This window comes from Sardina pilchardus, chromosome 22 (assembly GCF_963854185.1).
Source record: "Sardina pilchardus chromosome 22, fSarPil1.1, whole genome shotgun sequence".
Classification (NCBI taxonomy): domain Eukaryota; kingdom Metazoa; phylum Chordata; class Actinopteri; order Clupeiformes; family Clupeidae; genus Sardina; species Sardina pilchardus.
In genome coordinates this window covers 11,251,576-11,265,992 of record NC_085015.1, presented here as the reverse complement: position 1 = coordinate 11,265,992, position 14,417 = coordinate 11,251,576, and the positions used below count along the sequence as shown (strand labels likewise).

Below are 14,417 nucleotides of genomic sequence, written 5' to 3'. Positions count from 1 at the left end.
CACCAGTGTACTCTATGAGGATTCGAAACCAAAACATTTGTCTGCCTATATTTGGCATGGTTCACCATGGTGTGATCCCCCCTTGTAAAAGACTAACATTGATACGCAACTTTAGCCTTATCTATTCAAATGGGCAGGACAATTGTACTGGTGACCTCTGTCATCATTGTAATTGCAGGCAAAAGAAGGAGAGGAGAGAACGAGGCCTGTCGTCACAATTGGAATGGCTTCTCTGTGTTTTAAGAAGCTGTTTGCTGTAAATTCTTGGACATTTCGTCGTAACAATCATCCATGTTATCATAAGTCTTTCATCATTGACACAAAGATCTTTATATGACAGATATAGCTAGCATGACAAAACACACAAAAGCAAAATGGGGCCCAGTGCATCGAAATAAACTTCCTTCAAGATCATTTTCAATTCCAAGCTGAATGAACATTTTTCTTATTTATCTCTCACGCTTCCCAATTCAGTTCTAGTTGTGTGATAATGAGAACTGGACTGGACAACTGGCGTTTGGGTTTCGTGTGCGTTGTCAATTTTGGGTGTGATGTAACACACAGCGGCACTTCCGCGTGGAACTTTCTAGCGTTCTGTCTGACTCACTGTACCCCCCTCCCCCCACTTTGGGGCAAAACTCTGTGATCTTATCAGCGCAGGGGATGCAAATGGTCTGCCATCGACAATGGAGGAGCTGAAGGGGGAAAAGGCGGGATGATCATTTTCCATTCGCCGCACACTTCCTTTTTCTGCGGGCAGTGACCTTAAGCGGAGAGCAAGAGTGATTCCGGGCCAGTTCTGGCTCCGATCTGGCGCGGGTCCGGCAGATCCGACGCCCGGAGAGTAAAGAGGACACCACTTCACCTCATTTGGCATCGCCCTCGTCCTGACCCCACCGCCAGACATCCACAACAGTCGGCCAACGCAGACGAGAACAGAGAGGAGACAGGACACGAGGGAGGGAGAGATACAGAAAGGAGAGAGAAAGAAAGAGAGAGAGAGGGATGAAAAGAGTGTGCTGTTAATGCGTATTCAAGGTTGGAAGAATGACACAACGACACAACATAAACAAGACAACATAAAACTCAGAGACAATACTTAAAATGGAAAAAGGGAAGTAACAAAGAACTTGTAAAAAGATTTTTATTTTTTTCAATAAATTTAAAATGTAACACATTATAGATCCTTCATGACCTTTTCGATCTTACTTCCATTTATATTAAACGTGGTGCAGAAATGTGAAATTTTATATACATGATTGTGGAAGGTCATGCGTTCAAATAATAGCTTGCTCATGCATGCAATTTCTTAATAAATCTAGATCTCAATATATACACATGTAAGTGAAATGTCATTTTTTACATATTCCTTCAAACAATAATGAATATGATCTGTTGAATAAGGCCAAGCAACAGCCAGAGAAGCTTCAAATGTTTAAATTACGGCATGATCCCCACATGGACCGTGCGTGTGTTTAGCTCCTCGATGTCCATTATGCGCTAGTGTTTGTGCTCATGTTCTTCCACAGACAGTTCTGTGCATGTGAATATACTATTGTGTTTTCCACGTAGTCGTGTCTGTGAGTAAATGTTTTGACAGGAGAAGAAATAATGACAACGGCTTTCAGAGTTCCCACCAGACCGTTGCCCGTTATCATCCGAGGCTGGTATCTGTCGAAACCCCCCCCCCCCCCCCACAGTCGTTTACCAGCAGCGCCAGTGTGTGTCTGCGTGCTCGTTGAATAGCCAGGCTTATCTCTTCGAATCCAGCAACAGGCCTGGTATTCTCAGGTCTGTATAGGTTCATTCAGGGGACGTGAGTGTTGTGTTGTGCGGTCAACCAGGTTCGGCCTGTCCTCCTCGGCTCCTCTCCACGGAACGTGACAGAGCGGTCAATAAAGGGATAAGCATTCCACATCTTTTTTTTCTGTGTGTGTGTGTGTGTGTGTGTGTGTGTGTGTGTGTGTGTGTGTGTTGACGGCCGAAATGGTTGAACATTGATCTGGCCACCACAAATAAAGTCTTGTTAGTCTTTTCATTTGTGGCCTGAAAAAAATAAAATTAATAATAATAACCCTTAGAAATGACAGTGAGATGCATTCAGAGGTTGCTCAGGAGAATGAAATGTGCAGTGGGAGTAGTGGATCTCATGGCAGGTCATGTGTAGAGGGTTTACCACTGGGGCTTCTTGTGTAATCCATTACCCTGGAAAGAGAAACAATGTCAGAATATAAGGGCACATAAGCAATAAAGAACATACTAGCATATACAAATATAAAACATAAGTATCTTTAACCTTTTATGGATTTAACAAACAGTCTACCCAGGTCACGTTGTCACAGCTTGTAAGATCTATCAACTGTAAATGGTAAACTATTTGCAGAGTAAGTAGTCGGATATCGAAATGGGCAGCCAAATATCTGTCACTGGATGCAATGCTACTCAGTACTTTGGATTCTCAGTTGGGTTTACTTAAAAAGTGATTAGTTCCATCTCTCCCTGCTGTGAGAACATGTTCTTCTGGTAAGTGACCGTGAGGAAATCTATGACTCTTATGAGATTATCGGGCCAGTGCAAGAGGCAGAAAATAACGGAAGAAAGCTGTGAAACCTGCATAGAAACCTTCCAGGAATGAAATGAGTTATACCGCAAAAGAACGAGGAGAGAGACAGAGAGACAAAGAGGGAGGAGGGGGGAGAGAGAGAAGGAGACACAAAAGAGAAGAGAAGAAACAGGCAGCCCCATAGGGAAAGACACCAGGCGGACGACTGAAAGTCAGGAAGAATCCAATTGACTTGGATTGGAGGAGAGTAAAAATGAAACCAGAGCAGATGCTGAAGGGTGAAAGAGCTCTCCAAAACTAAGTTCCGGAGGGTTCTAGAATGGAATTCCTTGATGATTCTTCACTACTGTTCACAGGCATGATGGATAACATGTTTACAGTCTGGATAGTTGTATTTTTAGCAATAAAACCACACCACACTATATGAGTAATGCCATATCGTCCATACATTAACCCCAAATATCACATGACTGCAGAACTACGCTTTTTTTAGTTATTCAGATAGGCTACTATATTATTAACTATTTAGCCATTCAGATTCTCATGCATAACTAGACTGCAAAATGTCATCCATGTGAAGTGAATGGAAGGGGCAGCGTGGGCAGTGGGCAGTGAAGCCGGAACAGATGTCTAGTGGACAGTGGACAGTGGACAGTGAGCAGGCTGTGTAGCGAGATGGAAGACAGGTTCTGGGGGAGACGGAGGGTTGCCCGTGGACCTACGCTGCAGGGCTGGGCTGGCTGGCTTCCTCCTATGTGTGGCTGGAGGGACTACTGCCCCCATTCTGGGCTGGGGGGGTGGCTGTGGCGCGAGGGATGTCATATGACTGCACATCTGATTTCTAATAGGAAGGGGGGTTAGGGGGAGGAGTGGTGCATGTTGGAATTAGGGTGTTAGGGTCAGACAGATACACACACACACACACACACACACACACACTGACGTATCCTTATCCCATCCACTGCACACATTCAAATGTCGAAAACACACATATCCACACTTCGCGCATACGTACACATTTTTTCACATACATACAGAAATACATCAGAATATTACAATCTGACATGAAATACACTAAATGAACATCAATGTTATTTATGTTAGAAATCATTATGGTGGGCTACATCATTTTACGTTGAGTTACTGTAGCGTCTATATAACTAGATTAACTATATACTACTACTACTATATGAATTTAGAAGAGGTAAATCATGAATGTCAGTTTTAAAGAACTTGTCCAAGCCACACACACATAAACTCACAGTGTTGATTCCTTTGCTGATGAGGGCCAACTCAGTGGGCTGGTAGACAGAGCTGCGTAGCTGACCGTTGTAGCCACTGTAGGGGGACACTGGCTTGTGGCCTAAAGAAAAAAACAGTCACAGAAACGGCATTCAATACAACAGTAGATCGACAACAACAAATCAACAACAACAACAGTCAAGTATTAATTGTTGGCAGTATGAGAATATGACTGTGTAGCCTATGTGTTTCACATAATGTATATTATCTATTATCATTCAATGTTTTATGTCAGTTTGAATAAAAGCGTCTGCTAAGCAAACTTCAAAATTAACATAAATATGCAGAATATAGAGTATGCCACTATCATGTTGCATTAGGTACAATGTTGTTTTGGTATAAACTGAAAATACAACCAATTGCTTGAGGAAAATAGCCTGGCTGCTGGTTAGTCTCACAGAGTATATCAGACAGGTAAGGACAACCTGTCCTCCATGATTTCTCTGGTAAGCATCGTCTTTACAAGGCTCGCTAAGCTTTTACCCTGGGGGGGAGGAGGGAGGGTTGACGACTGTAAACAGACCGGGCAGCAAAGTACAGACACTCAGACCTGACCGGTGCTTTTCCGTCATAAAAACCCTGACACGGGCCACTGGAGATGGCTGAGGACCCCAAGGGGGCCTGAAATGCCTGGTCCCTCTGTGAAATATCTACCCGCGATGATACTGTTGCCACGCCTCGGTCACCACGGCGACGCCGCAATGCAAACACAAGGCCTGATGTAGGCTCTAGAGATGAGCCGCCCTGTGTGAAACAGGGAGAGTGTGTTCCGAGGTTATAGTGGCCACCTCTATCTCTGCACAAGACTATATAATAATAATAATAATAATAATAACAATCGTAATAATAATAACTTTTATTTGCATGGAACCTTTATAGCTCAAAGTGTGTATGTACGTCTGTCTTATTGTTCTGCTCACAGATATGAATATCTATGGTTCTGCTGGGGTTCTGAGGGGTGGGGGCATTGGCAAGAGAAATTAACTGGTATTAAAATTGAACCTCAAATAGTCTACTTTATAGAGACCCGCTCCATTGACCTAGATTAAATGATTTTCTCAAGTAGGACTTGGGCCAAAAATATGGTAGAGCCATTAATATTTGGACCCGGAGGTAATGATTGCTACTATGAACAAAACAATCTTTCATGTGACAATGCGATTCACTGTCTTCTGTTTTTTCCATCAAAGTATAGCAAAGTATTGTTGTCTGCGTTGTAAAGATCACTGGGTGGAACAGCAACAGAACATTATCTGGCGATGAAGAGGCCGTGGTTAACCTTTTCTGCCTGTGCTGCGCTTGTGTTCATTTGTATGCAAGCCAGTGTGTGTCCATCTGTATGCAACTGTGCGTGTGTGAGAGAGAGAGAGATAGAAAGAGAGAGAGAGAGAGACAGAGAGAAAGAGATAGAGAGAAAGAGAGACCGAGAGAGAAAGATAGAGAGAGAGAGTGTACGTGTGTGTGTGTGTGTGGCGTGGGGCGGGCATCCAACCCATCATCAAAGGCAGCCTGTGGCGGTGTGGGCAGCGTGAGGGAGGCACACAGGAACGCAGTGTTCTTACTGGCCTTCCCGCCGTCTGATCAGATACCCGGCCTTGAGTGCCTTTACAACATCAGCATATCAAATTCAGGAGGCTAAGCAGCGACACATGAAACCTGCGCCCAGTTTTCAGGATGTTTTGGTGCCTTTTTTTTTTTTTTGGGCCAAACCCCTCACCCTCTGCCAACTCTCACGTCCTGTAACTGTCCTCTAAACACCAGAAAGGCTCGACAAACAAAGCTCCCCAAATTCCTCGTGGTGACTCGCCGTGTTTAGCACGAGTGATAAGACTGTGGCATTAGAATTCTTGGAGGTGTTTGACTTTGGAGTGGCAGGGGGTTCCAAAATGGCCATCTGATGGTATTTTGTTGACACAGGTCTATGTTAACTGTGATAACGCAAATAGTGAGGCAATTGGTGAGTCAGAATGTGTTTCTTTAGCGGAAACTTCTTATCGAGGTTTCTCTAAATCATACCGGGCGTGCATGTGTGAATGTGTGGTCATTCTCTTTGTTACATCATTAAATCATTTAGAGGCTGAGGATAATGACACAAATATAGATGTTAAACATGCCTTTGTATCCACAGAACCATGGGAACTACAACAACATGCTAGTAAATCTCCACATTCAATGTTGATAGATCATCCACATCTTTTCTCATAACAACTGGCATCCGAGTGAATGAGAAAGCACAAAGAAAGCACGTGATTGATAACGAAATGTAGATAGAGATATATATAGATAGATAGATAGATAGATAAATAGATATATAGATAGATAAAGATAGATAGATAGATAGATAGATACTTTATTGATCCCCAAGGGGTAATTCAAGGTCCCAGTAACTTAAGACACCACACACAACATAAATGCAAACTACACTACAATGTAAACAGGAGGATAAAATAGCAAACGCTACCTGAGTTGGGCTCGTCCATTGAGAAGGCCTTGTTCTCCATGAACATGTTCTGCGCGCTCTGCTCCTTCAGGATGGTCTCGTAGCCCACGCCGCGGCTCGGGTACAAGTCCTCTCGGAACCCCGGCTGGTCCTCCTCCTCGTCGCTGTTGCTGAAGCCGCACACGGCCGGGATGGTGTGGAGCAGCAGGAAGACCCAGGCGTTGGCCACCAGGGCGATGGCCAGCGTAGGGTCGTCCCACGAGGGCCCGCCGCGGCCGGCCTGCCCGTTGCCGTGGACGTACATGGCGATCCACGCCGCCCAGATGCCCGCGGAGAGCAGGCCGGTGGCGAACACGCACGCCGCCTCGCCGCGCCACCGCTTGTGCCGCCCGGCGAGGGCGGGCAGGGCGCCCAGCACCACGGCCAGCAGCAGGCACATGACGTAGACGAGCGCCATGGTGAAGTCGTCGTTGGCGATGTTGCACGGGACGGCGCTGGCCGGCCAGCCGCCGCCGCCGCCGACGGTGACGTTGGTCGGGTAGCGCACCACGGTGATGATCAGCCACTCGGTGTTGATGATGACCTCCACCAGCCAGAGGCCCAGCGCGCCCAGGCAGAGCGCCCAGCCCCGAGGCCCGGCGTCGCGCCGCGCCAGGAAGCCCAGCCGCACGTTCTGCGCCACCAGGCACGCGAAGCCGCCGGCGAACAGCACGCCGAACAGGAAGCGGCGCGCGGCGCACGTGGAGAAGTCGCGGCCCACGACGAAGGCGAACGTCAGGCCGAACAGGCCCAGCGTGGACACCAGGAAGCCGGCGTGCAGGCCCATGGCGCTCCGCTGGCCGGGCTCCGACAGGAAGGGCAGGCTGGCCAGCAGGACGATGAAGAGGACGAGCGAGCCGATGGCGCCGGCCGCGGCGAAGGACTCCACCACCACGCCCCAGACGGCGCTCAGGTCGCACAGGTTGTAGTACAGCGAGTCCACGTTCGGGCCGCAGCCCTGCGGCAGGTCCATCGTGCTGTTGGCGCCACAGCGGTCCGGGAGAGAGACGGCCACAGCCAAAAACAGCAGCAGGCGGACTCTGGCGAACGAAGGCTCCATGGCTGCCATCTTCCTACCTACAAATACACACACAGACACGCACACACACACACACGCGCACACATGAGAGGAGAGGAATGAGTGTGGTCATGAATCGGGCACCGCTATATGGCGAGGGCTTGGAGTTCAACGTCACTCTCGCCTGCCCTGCAGAATGACCAAACACACCCCTTGGAATAGACAGCTATGTCAACACTGACAACAAAAGTGAAATGACAATCCCAAAGTCACACTAATGGTATTCTTACCATAAAACCAGTCTTGGCCATTACAAAGAGCTACCCTGATCAAATATTTGTTTTTCCGCGCATGGGAGAGAGACCCAACCTTACATAGAGTATAGGGGCCAGTTGGGCATTGCAGGTGCGCCCTGACACCGAAATATATCCCTGGAATTTCATAAATCATTGATCAGATAGTTTCACCCTTGAATGTTGATTTTGCGAACAAGAGAGAGAGAGAGATTTCAACAGCATCATGGAAGACAGAGGGGAAAAAAGACAGGAAAAGGAAAACAAATGTACGTGATAAAATTCAACAGAAATATCTACAATAAAATATGTAAAATCTGTTACAGAGTATCAAACTATCCCATAAAACCAAAATAACCCATAAATCATCGACACAGCATGCAAAACACACTCCTTACTAAACATACAACCACAAACAGATCGTGACCAAAGTCATAATTATCATATCCAGATATGGTGATAACAAATTTGAATATGACATTCTGCCTCAACTCTGGAAACCATACTGGAAATTACTGGTAATATGTAAACAATGCTCACATCTGTGGCCCCTGTTCCTCAAGTCTTGTCAGTCTGCTGACGAGTTGATCCTAGACAGTTTTCATATTCTCATATCATCACATTATTCCCTCGTTTTGTTTTTCCTAAATGGTTACCGATACCCTGTCCAGCACCACACTAGATTAATATGATATGATTCATATGATACAGAATACAATAGAAACTTTCATTTCAGATAGCTCTTCCGTGTTCTACATTAATGTCACAGTGAATGGGCATGTAAAGAGCCCTTTGCTTCACTAACTAATATCCTGAGGGTGGAAAAGTCGTTAGAAAGTAAAAGTCCTACAACATTTCTGTGCCCATCATTCACGTAAACCAGCTGATTCTAATTAGCGTAACTCTTCAGCCAGTTAATTTGTGAGATCACCTGTGTTGCGTGCACAGGTAGAACCCAATTCATGGGTTTCATCTGGTCCCTTTCCACAGGTGTATAAAATCAAGCACCATGATTATCAATGCAATGCATGGTGCTTGATTAATAAAAGGACCCGATGAAACCCATGAATACATGGTTGGACTTTTACTTTCTGAAGCTGGAGACTTCTCCGCCTCTGCCAATATCACACAGGCGCTCTGGATGGCGTGCCCCATGCAGTCTTTTACTGCTTGTCAGTCTGCTGATGTCAGAAGACTATTTCATAAGCAAATCAATGGAGCCCAAGCTCGCTCATGTCCTGCAGGAGAAGCAGGGCTCTGACGTGAAACGTGTACGCCTCCCTCGTCATATCCATGCATACACTCTTAAAAACAAATGTGTGGCTGTTTTCAAATGTGCGCCACTTGTGTTGTTGTTTTTTTCAACAACACAAGTGTCCAAGTGTTTTTCATGTCCAGATAGGCTGCACTGTGTACACTCTTAAAACAAATAAGTTGACAATAACACAACTTGTGTTGTTTTTTGTTGTTGTTGTTTTTTAAAATAAAATTAGTCTCAAGACTGACTGTGCTCAGGATCAGACATGTTTAGGGAGTATGTCCCAATCAGACACCTCTGGAATTACATCTTCTCTATAATCTCATCACTACTTGGGATGAGGATAGGACCCTTGCCTCTGCCTTCTTAATGATTCACAGCTATCTCTCGCTATCTCCATCCTAATCTGCCCTTAAACCAGGCCCACAACTATCCATTGTCAATTCAAGATCTCCTTGGGAAATGATGTGTTCTTCTGTAGTGTCAGAAAGCACCCCCCCAAACACACAGAGAGAGAGAGAGAGAGAGAGAGAGAGAGATAGAGAGAGAGAGATGATGATGACGTACTTTATAGTATCTGATAGTAAACTACTGTCTATTACTGTAGCTCGTTTGCCATCTCCTATTCTCTCGTGAGCTGAATTGTAGTGTTTATTCTGTAGTTTGTGGTTTATATCTGTTAACTGTAACTCTAAAATGGCACGATTATCACAAAATAATTCATGAGGAAAATGCCACAGAAAAGCATCTATCTCGATCCATTTAAGCATAGCTGATCAGATATCTTTAACATTCACACTAGGCTATATGTCTAAGCTTGTTACTGTTCGCTATCAATGATTGTATAGGGAGGTGTATTGCTAACTTATAGATGATTGTGGAGTTACTGATTACTATTCCCTGAACCAACACCACACACAAAACTATTCATGGCCTTAGTGTTATTCACCCTTGGAAATTCCAAAAGCAAATGTAACGCCACATATTAGCCAAAAGGAAAATCGATTCTTTATCTTCAAAGATCATACTGAAACCCAACACCTGAAAAGAAGCAGCTTTTGAGACTTACAGTACAGTATATCTAAAGGACTCCTATGATAAATGTGCAGTAATGCAATTTTATTCCAAACATGTAGGCTACTTTAAAGGGAATCTCAGATGCCCCTCTTCTGTTTCTACCTTTGAAGCAAAGACTAAAGATACGATTTGTAAAATGTATGTATAGCCTTACTACATGCACACTGTAAGGATAGAGTTTATTTACAGAAATGTATAATCTATGATGTGAGGAAAGGGCAAAATTACTGACGCCCATTTACAGCAAAATTAGTCCAAAAGTTGTCAGAATGCTTCGTCTAACGAAAGATGACAACAGCTAGAGCCAATCACAATGCAGAACAAGGAGCTTTGGCCAATGACACTTCACTCGGGGCGGGACATAATGTACCATACACAATGATCTATCACCTGCGCAGGTGGACAATGCAAGCAAGTTTAAAATGTGGACAAAAATGTAAACTGTAATTCAGATTAATATGACACATTACGCACACAATGCTGTTACAAGTAGGCATACCATTCAAATAGGCTAGAACACATTTGATTGATGATGCTGACGAATCACAAAAAATAGCCTAGCAGCCTAATCCTTCCAATTTCCCATAAAGTTTTAACTTTCCTTTATCAGGAGTATCATTTCAAACTGACTAATAGCCTACATTAGTTAGATATATAAATCACAAAATTCTCGCAATTCACATCACAATTATACATAGCCCGGCTACTATATTTTCAAGGGGATGATGAAACGTACCTGATCAGAGGTAATTTGCAGAAGTGTTTTCTGTAATCCTCAATCTTCTGTTTTAAGTCCTGAGAGGAATTTCACCTGTTCCACGAGCAGACGACAAATATTTTCGACATTCTGCATCCAACGTGCTCAGCGGCGCGGTAAACAAGCAGACTCTCTGGTAAGCAGAAGGTAGGGTCCCACTCTATAGAAACAATGCTGCCTTTATGTAGTGTAGCGATAATCTAAAAGTAGGCTACTGCTGAATGCGCAGTCCTTGGACGTCCACGACTGCGCTCCACCTATGAGCTCAGACAAGTTTTCGAATGGAGCAAACCTCAGTTGATGCAGTGAAATTGGTCCCTGGCCTGAGAATGCTTACTCACCGCTATTTCTCTCTCCCTCCCTCCCTCTCTCTCACCTGTATGTTGAGTGCAGAAGAATCTCTGTGTTTCTTTTTTTCTTCTCTCTCTCTGTGTGTAGCCTATGTGTGTGTGTGTGTGTGCGTACGTGCGTGCGTGCGTGCGTGTGTATGTGTGTGTGTGTGTGTGTGTGTGTGTGTGTGTGTGTGTGTGTGTGTGAGAGAGAGAGAGACTAAGAATATTAGGGAGGGTACTGAGCAGCAGAGAACTTTGTCAGCTGTAGCCGAGCATTCAATCAAAATACTAAAACACAAATAAAACAGTTGCCCCGCATTTCAATTAACTTTGTTGCTCCTCTCTGGGTTGAAAGCCCAGGCCAGGTGTCATCGCCACAAGCACGTTTTGAAATAGAATACAAATACAAATGGGACTTGTTTCCATGTTTTTAAATGTAATTTTCATACACAGCTGTGAGCTGTGCAAATAAGCTATATCCTGTTGAACGGGCAATGCCTTTCCTCCAAACCACGTGTAAGTAAATTACCAAACATAGAAACGCCTTGACTAACTAGTCAGAAAAGCCAACAGGCCTGATCAAAACAAAGCCAAAGAAGCAATAAGGTTTATTTTTTTAGTATGAGACGCAGCCATATATTCTCAGTGATGGTGTGTGTGTGTCCGTGGAGAGAACTCCTGTGCCTTAAATGAGGGTAGGGAGACACCTAGTGGACAACATTCAGGGCTCCTTCCCCTCTGATTTTCTTCCCTTCTAATTTGTGACAGAACAATTCAGAAGATAGGGAAATAAAGGCAGCAAAGTAAATGTAATGTTATTGAGAAGTACATATTTTATGTGGGGACAGACCAAGGGATAGTGATTCTCAACATTGTTGGCTATACAGTTCAACTTAGAGCTGCCATGCAGTGACTTTTCCCCATTTAAAACGTTTGTGCCATGCTGACTTCTCCATTCATCAGCAATCCCTGTGAGACCCTATTAAAACTGTCACAGTTAGTATAGTCAACAATAACTGCACAAATGAAATCCAAATCATGTTGACATTTTCCGAGTTCAATTAACTATACTGCCCCCCGGCTTCAGGATCCCCTCTGTGATATCAGCTGATTGGGCCTGTTGTGACACATTTCACTTGTAGAGTTGCCTGATAATCGCTAACAAAAAAAGAACTGTAGGAATCTTATATCTTATAGGAATACTATAGATGTTAAAGGAATCTTATAGTCTTTTAGAATCTAATAGTATTTCTTACAGTATTTTATATAAAATCTTATAGTATCTTAATCGTATAGAATACTAGAGGGCAAGGATACTATAGAGGTATAACAGAATAGAAGTACCACATAGTGCTATAACGGCTTTTTGCAGTATTACAAATCTTACAGTATTACTATAGTTCTTATCCGCAAGGGATTGAACACACCACCACTAGGGGGGATGGGAAATCTAGATTTAAAAAAAAAAAAAAAAAAATCCAAATCACTGAGTGAGATCACTGCAGGTGAACTGGTAGAGATTTACTGGCTATACATTCATGAAGTCTGCTAGGCAACACACAGACGAGTGGTGTAGCCCATGGCAGAATGTTTGCTCTCAGACTTGTTCAGAACTTTCCAACCATCCCGTCTATCCTTGTTACTTAAATAAACAACTAACATTTTACATGCAGATGTTGACGGAGAGTCAAAATCAGTGTCACTGACATATTTCACACAGCTTGGTTTCAGTATCAAAGTGTAACAACAAGACTACCAGGGAGTACGTTTGTGACGTCCTCGGTGTAGGATAACAAATTGGTAATTGAGTGTGCATTTACTGACAGTGACGCCACAGAAGCAACAACAACACATGCACAAATTATTTACAGTATTTGTATTGGGCATGAATAAGTGGTGGTGGTTGACAGTGTGTGTATAACATGCAAATGTTAATGCAGAATAACCAGATAAAATATTTATCAGGCTTTGGGTAACTGAAATGACAGAAGCTAAACAAATATGTTTGACGCCCCATGCATGCAGACTGAAAGGCCTTGATAACTGATATTGTGATTGTTGCATTACATACAGAAGATGCCACACAGAAATTGTTTATCAGTGCAGGGATGGTTCTGGAAGATGAGGCAGTGATATGTACTGTCTCTCTCTCTCTCTCTCTCTGTGTTTCTCAGTTTGTTACTTGCCTTCACTCAAATTAATGTCTTCTAGTTGTTGTCTGCTGTACCAGTATACAGCTCTATCAGATGTGAATTTAGCCACTCTGTCTTTTATCATTAAATCTGTCGTTTTCTTTGTCTATCTTTCTCTCTTTCTCTCTGCATGTTTTTGCAGATTTTATTTTCTCACTTCATTGTTTCCTTTTCTCCATGCAGTACGTGTGTCTGACGTGTTTGATCTCCCACGCGTTGTTCTCGTCTCCTGATGGGCTCTCCCTCATATCCATCTCTGTTTACGCGACAGCTGGAGACATCTTCAAAGGAAGGGACACCATCCGATAACATCTGCTGTTTAGCCCGCAAGCTTCTCTCTCTCTCTCTCTCTCTCTCTCTCTCTCTCTCTTTCTCTGCTGGATGAGTGTACGTGGCCTGACCATGTCACCCGGAAGTGCTGAATCACCATGGATAGAGAAGAGGGAGAGATAGATAATTGATCAATGAATGGATAGATGAATGGATGGATGGATGGATCAATGGATCAATGGGGGATGAGATGGATGGAGGGATGGATGGATGGGTGGAAGGATAGATGGAGGGATGAATGGATGGGTAGATAGACAATTGCAGAATCGATTGCAGTTGCAATCTCATTTTGAATTGTAGATCCAACCGATCTGTGCCAACTGATGTTTAAACATGAGAATGATGACAATGACCATGCCAACATTTGAGGCCTTCCCACTATCTGTCTTTTGAATGTTTGACTATATGCTGTCTGCACTTATACATAGTATAGCCTTTGCTATGAGACTGAAACGGCAATATAAAAACATGGCTTGGCAAACGGTGCATCAGTCTAATATTGTTTGACATAAGTTTAGCATTGTCATATCAGGCTACTGATCAAATGGTGGAGCTTGAGAGTGAAAGTGTGCCTATGCCTTCATTGTTTTTTAAACAAAAACTCAGTGACCCTAATGCTTAGCTATAACACCAGTTGTCAAAGTCTGTTTATGGACATTCTTGTGCAAGGGCAGACTATTTTCCAACAAATGTGGCTATTTAAGATTATCTTGTGTTACCATAATATTTTGAAAGGCTGCACTGATTGTTCAGGGCAAACAGAATCTAGGTATCACAAAAGGAGAGTTACAATGGTAGCCATAAAATTCATAACAC

At 43.8% G+C, this 14,417-nt stretch overlaps 1 protein-coding gene across 3 annotated transcripts; it reads right to left on the bottom strand.

Moving 5' to 3' along the window:
* Positions 1–1,944: 1,944 nt before the first annotated feature.
* gprc5c (G protein-coupled receptor, class C, group 5, member C) lies at positions 1,945–11,126 on the bottom strand. Of its 3 annotated transcripts, none has more exons than XM_062526285.1 (5): positions 10,727–11,126; positions 6,327–7,421; positions 3,826–3,926; positions 3,286–3,404; positions 1,945–2,205 (listed from the first exon to the last, which is right to left on the bottom strand). In XM_062526285.1, exons 2-4 carry the CDS (start codon positions 7,411–7,413, stop codon positions 3,315–3,317), a joined length of 1,278 nt encoding a protein of 425 aa, XP_062382269.1. In that variant the 5' UTR covers positions 7,414–7,421; positions 10,727–11,126; the 3' UTR covers positions 1,945–2,205; positions 3,286–3,314. The 3 variants fall into 3 exon arrangements, with proteins under 3 accessions (XP_062382269.1, XP_062382267.1, XP_062382268.1); XM_062526283.1 differs by lacking the exon at positions 10,727–11,126 and adding an exon at positions 7,653–8,103; XM_062526284.1 differs by lacking the exons at positions 3,286–3,404; positions 10,727–11,126 and adding an exon at positions 7,653–8,156.
* Between the last annotated feature and the right edge of the window lie 3,291 nt (positions 11,127–14,417).

What these genes read in the sequence shown, in the direction of transcription:
- gprc5c (XM_062526283.1), bottom strand. Translation starts at nt 7,812, where the DNA reads ATGATTTATGAAATTCCAGGGATATATTTCGGTGTCAGGGCGCACCTG. An exon ending in AATGGACGAGCCCAACTCAG is followed by an intron (nt 3,927 to 6,326) that starts GTAGCGTTTGCT and finishes TTTTTTCTTTAG; the next exon opens with GCCACAAGCCAGTGTCCCCC. An exon ending in TCAGCAAAGGAATCAACACT is followed by an intron (nt 3,405 to 3,825) that starts GTGAGTTTATGT and finishes CCTTCCTATTAG; the next exon opens with AAATCAGATGTGCAGTCATA.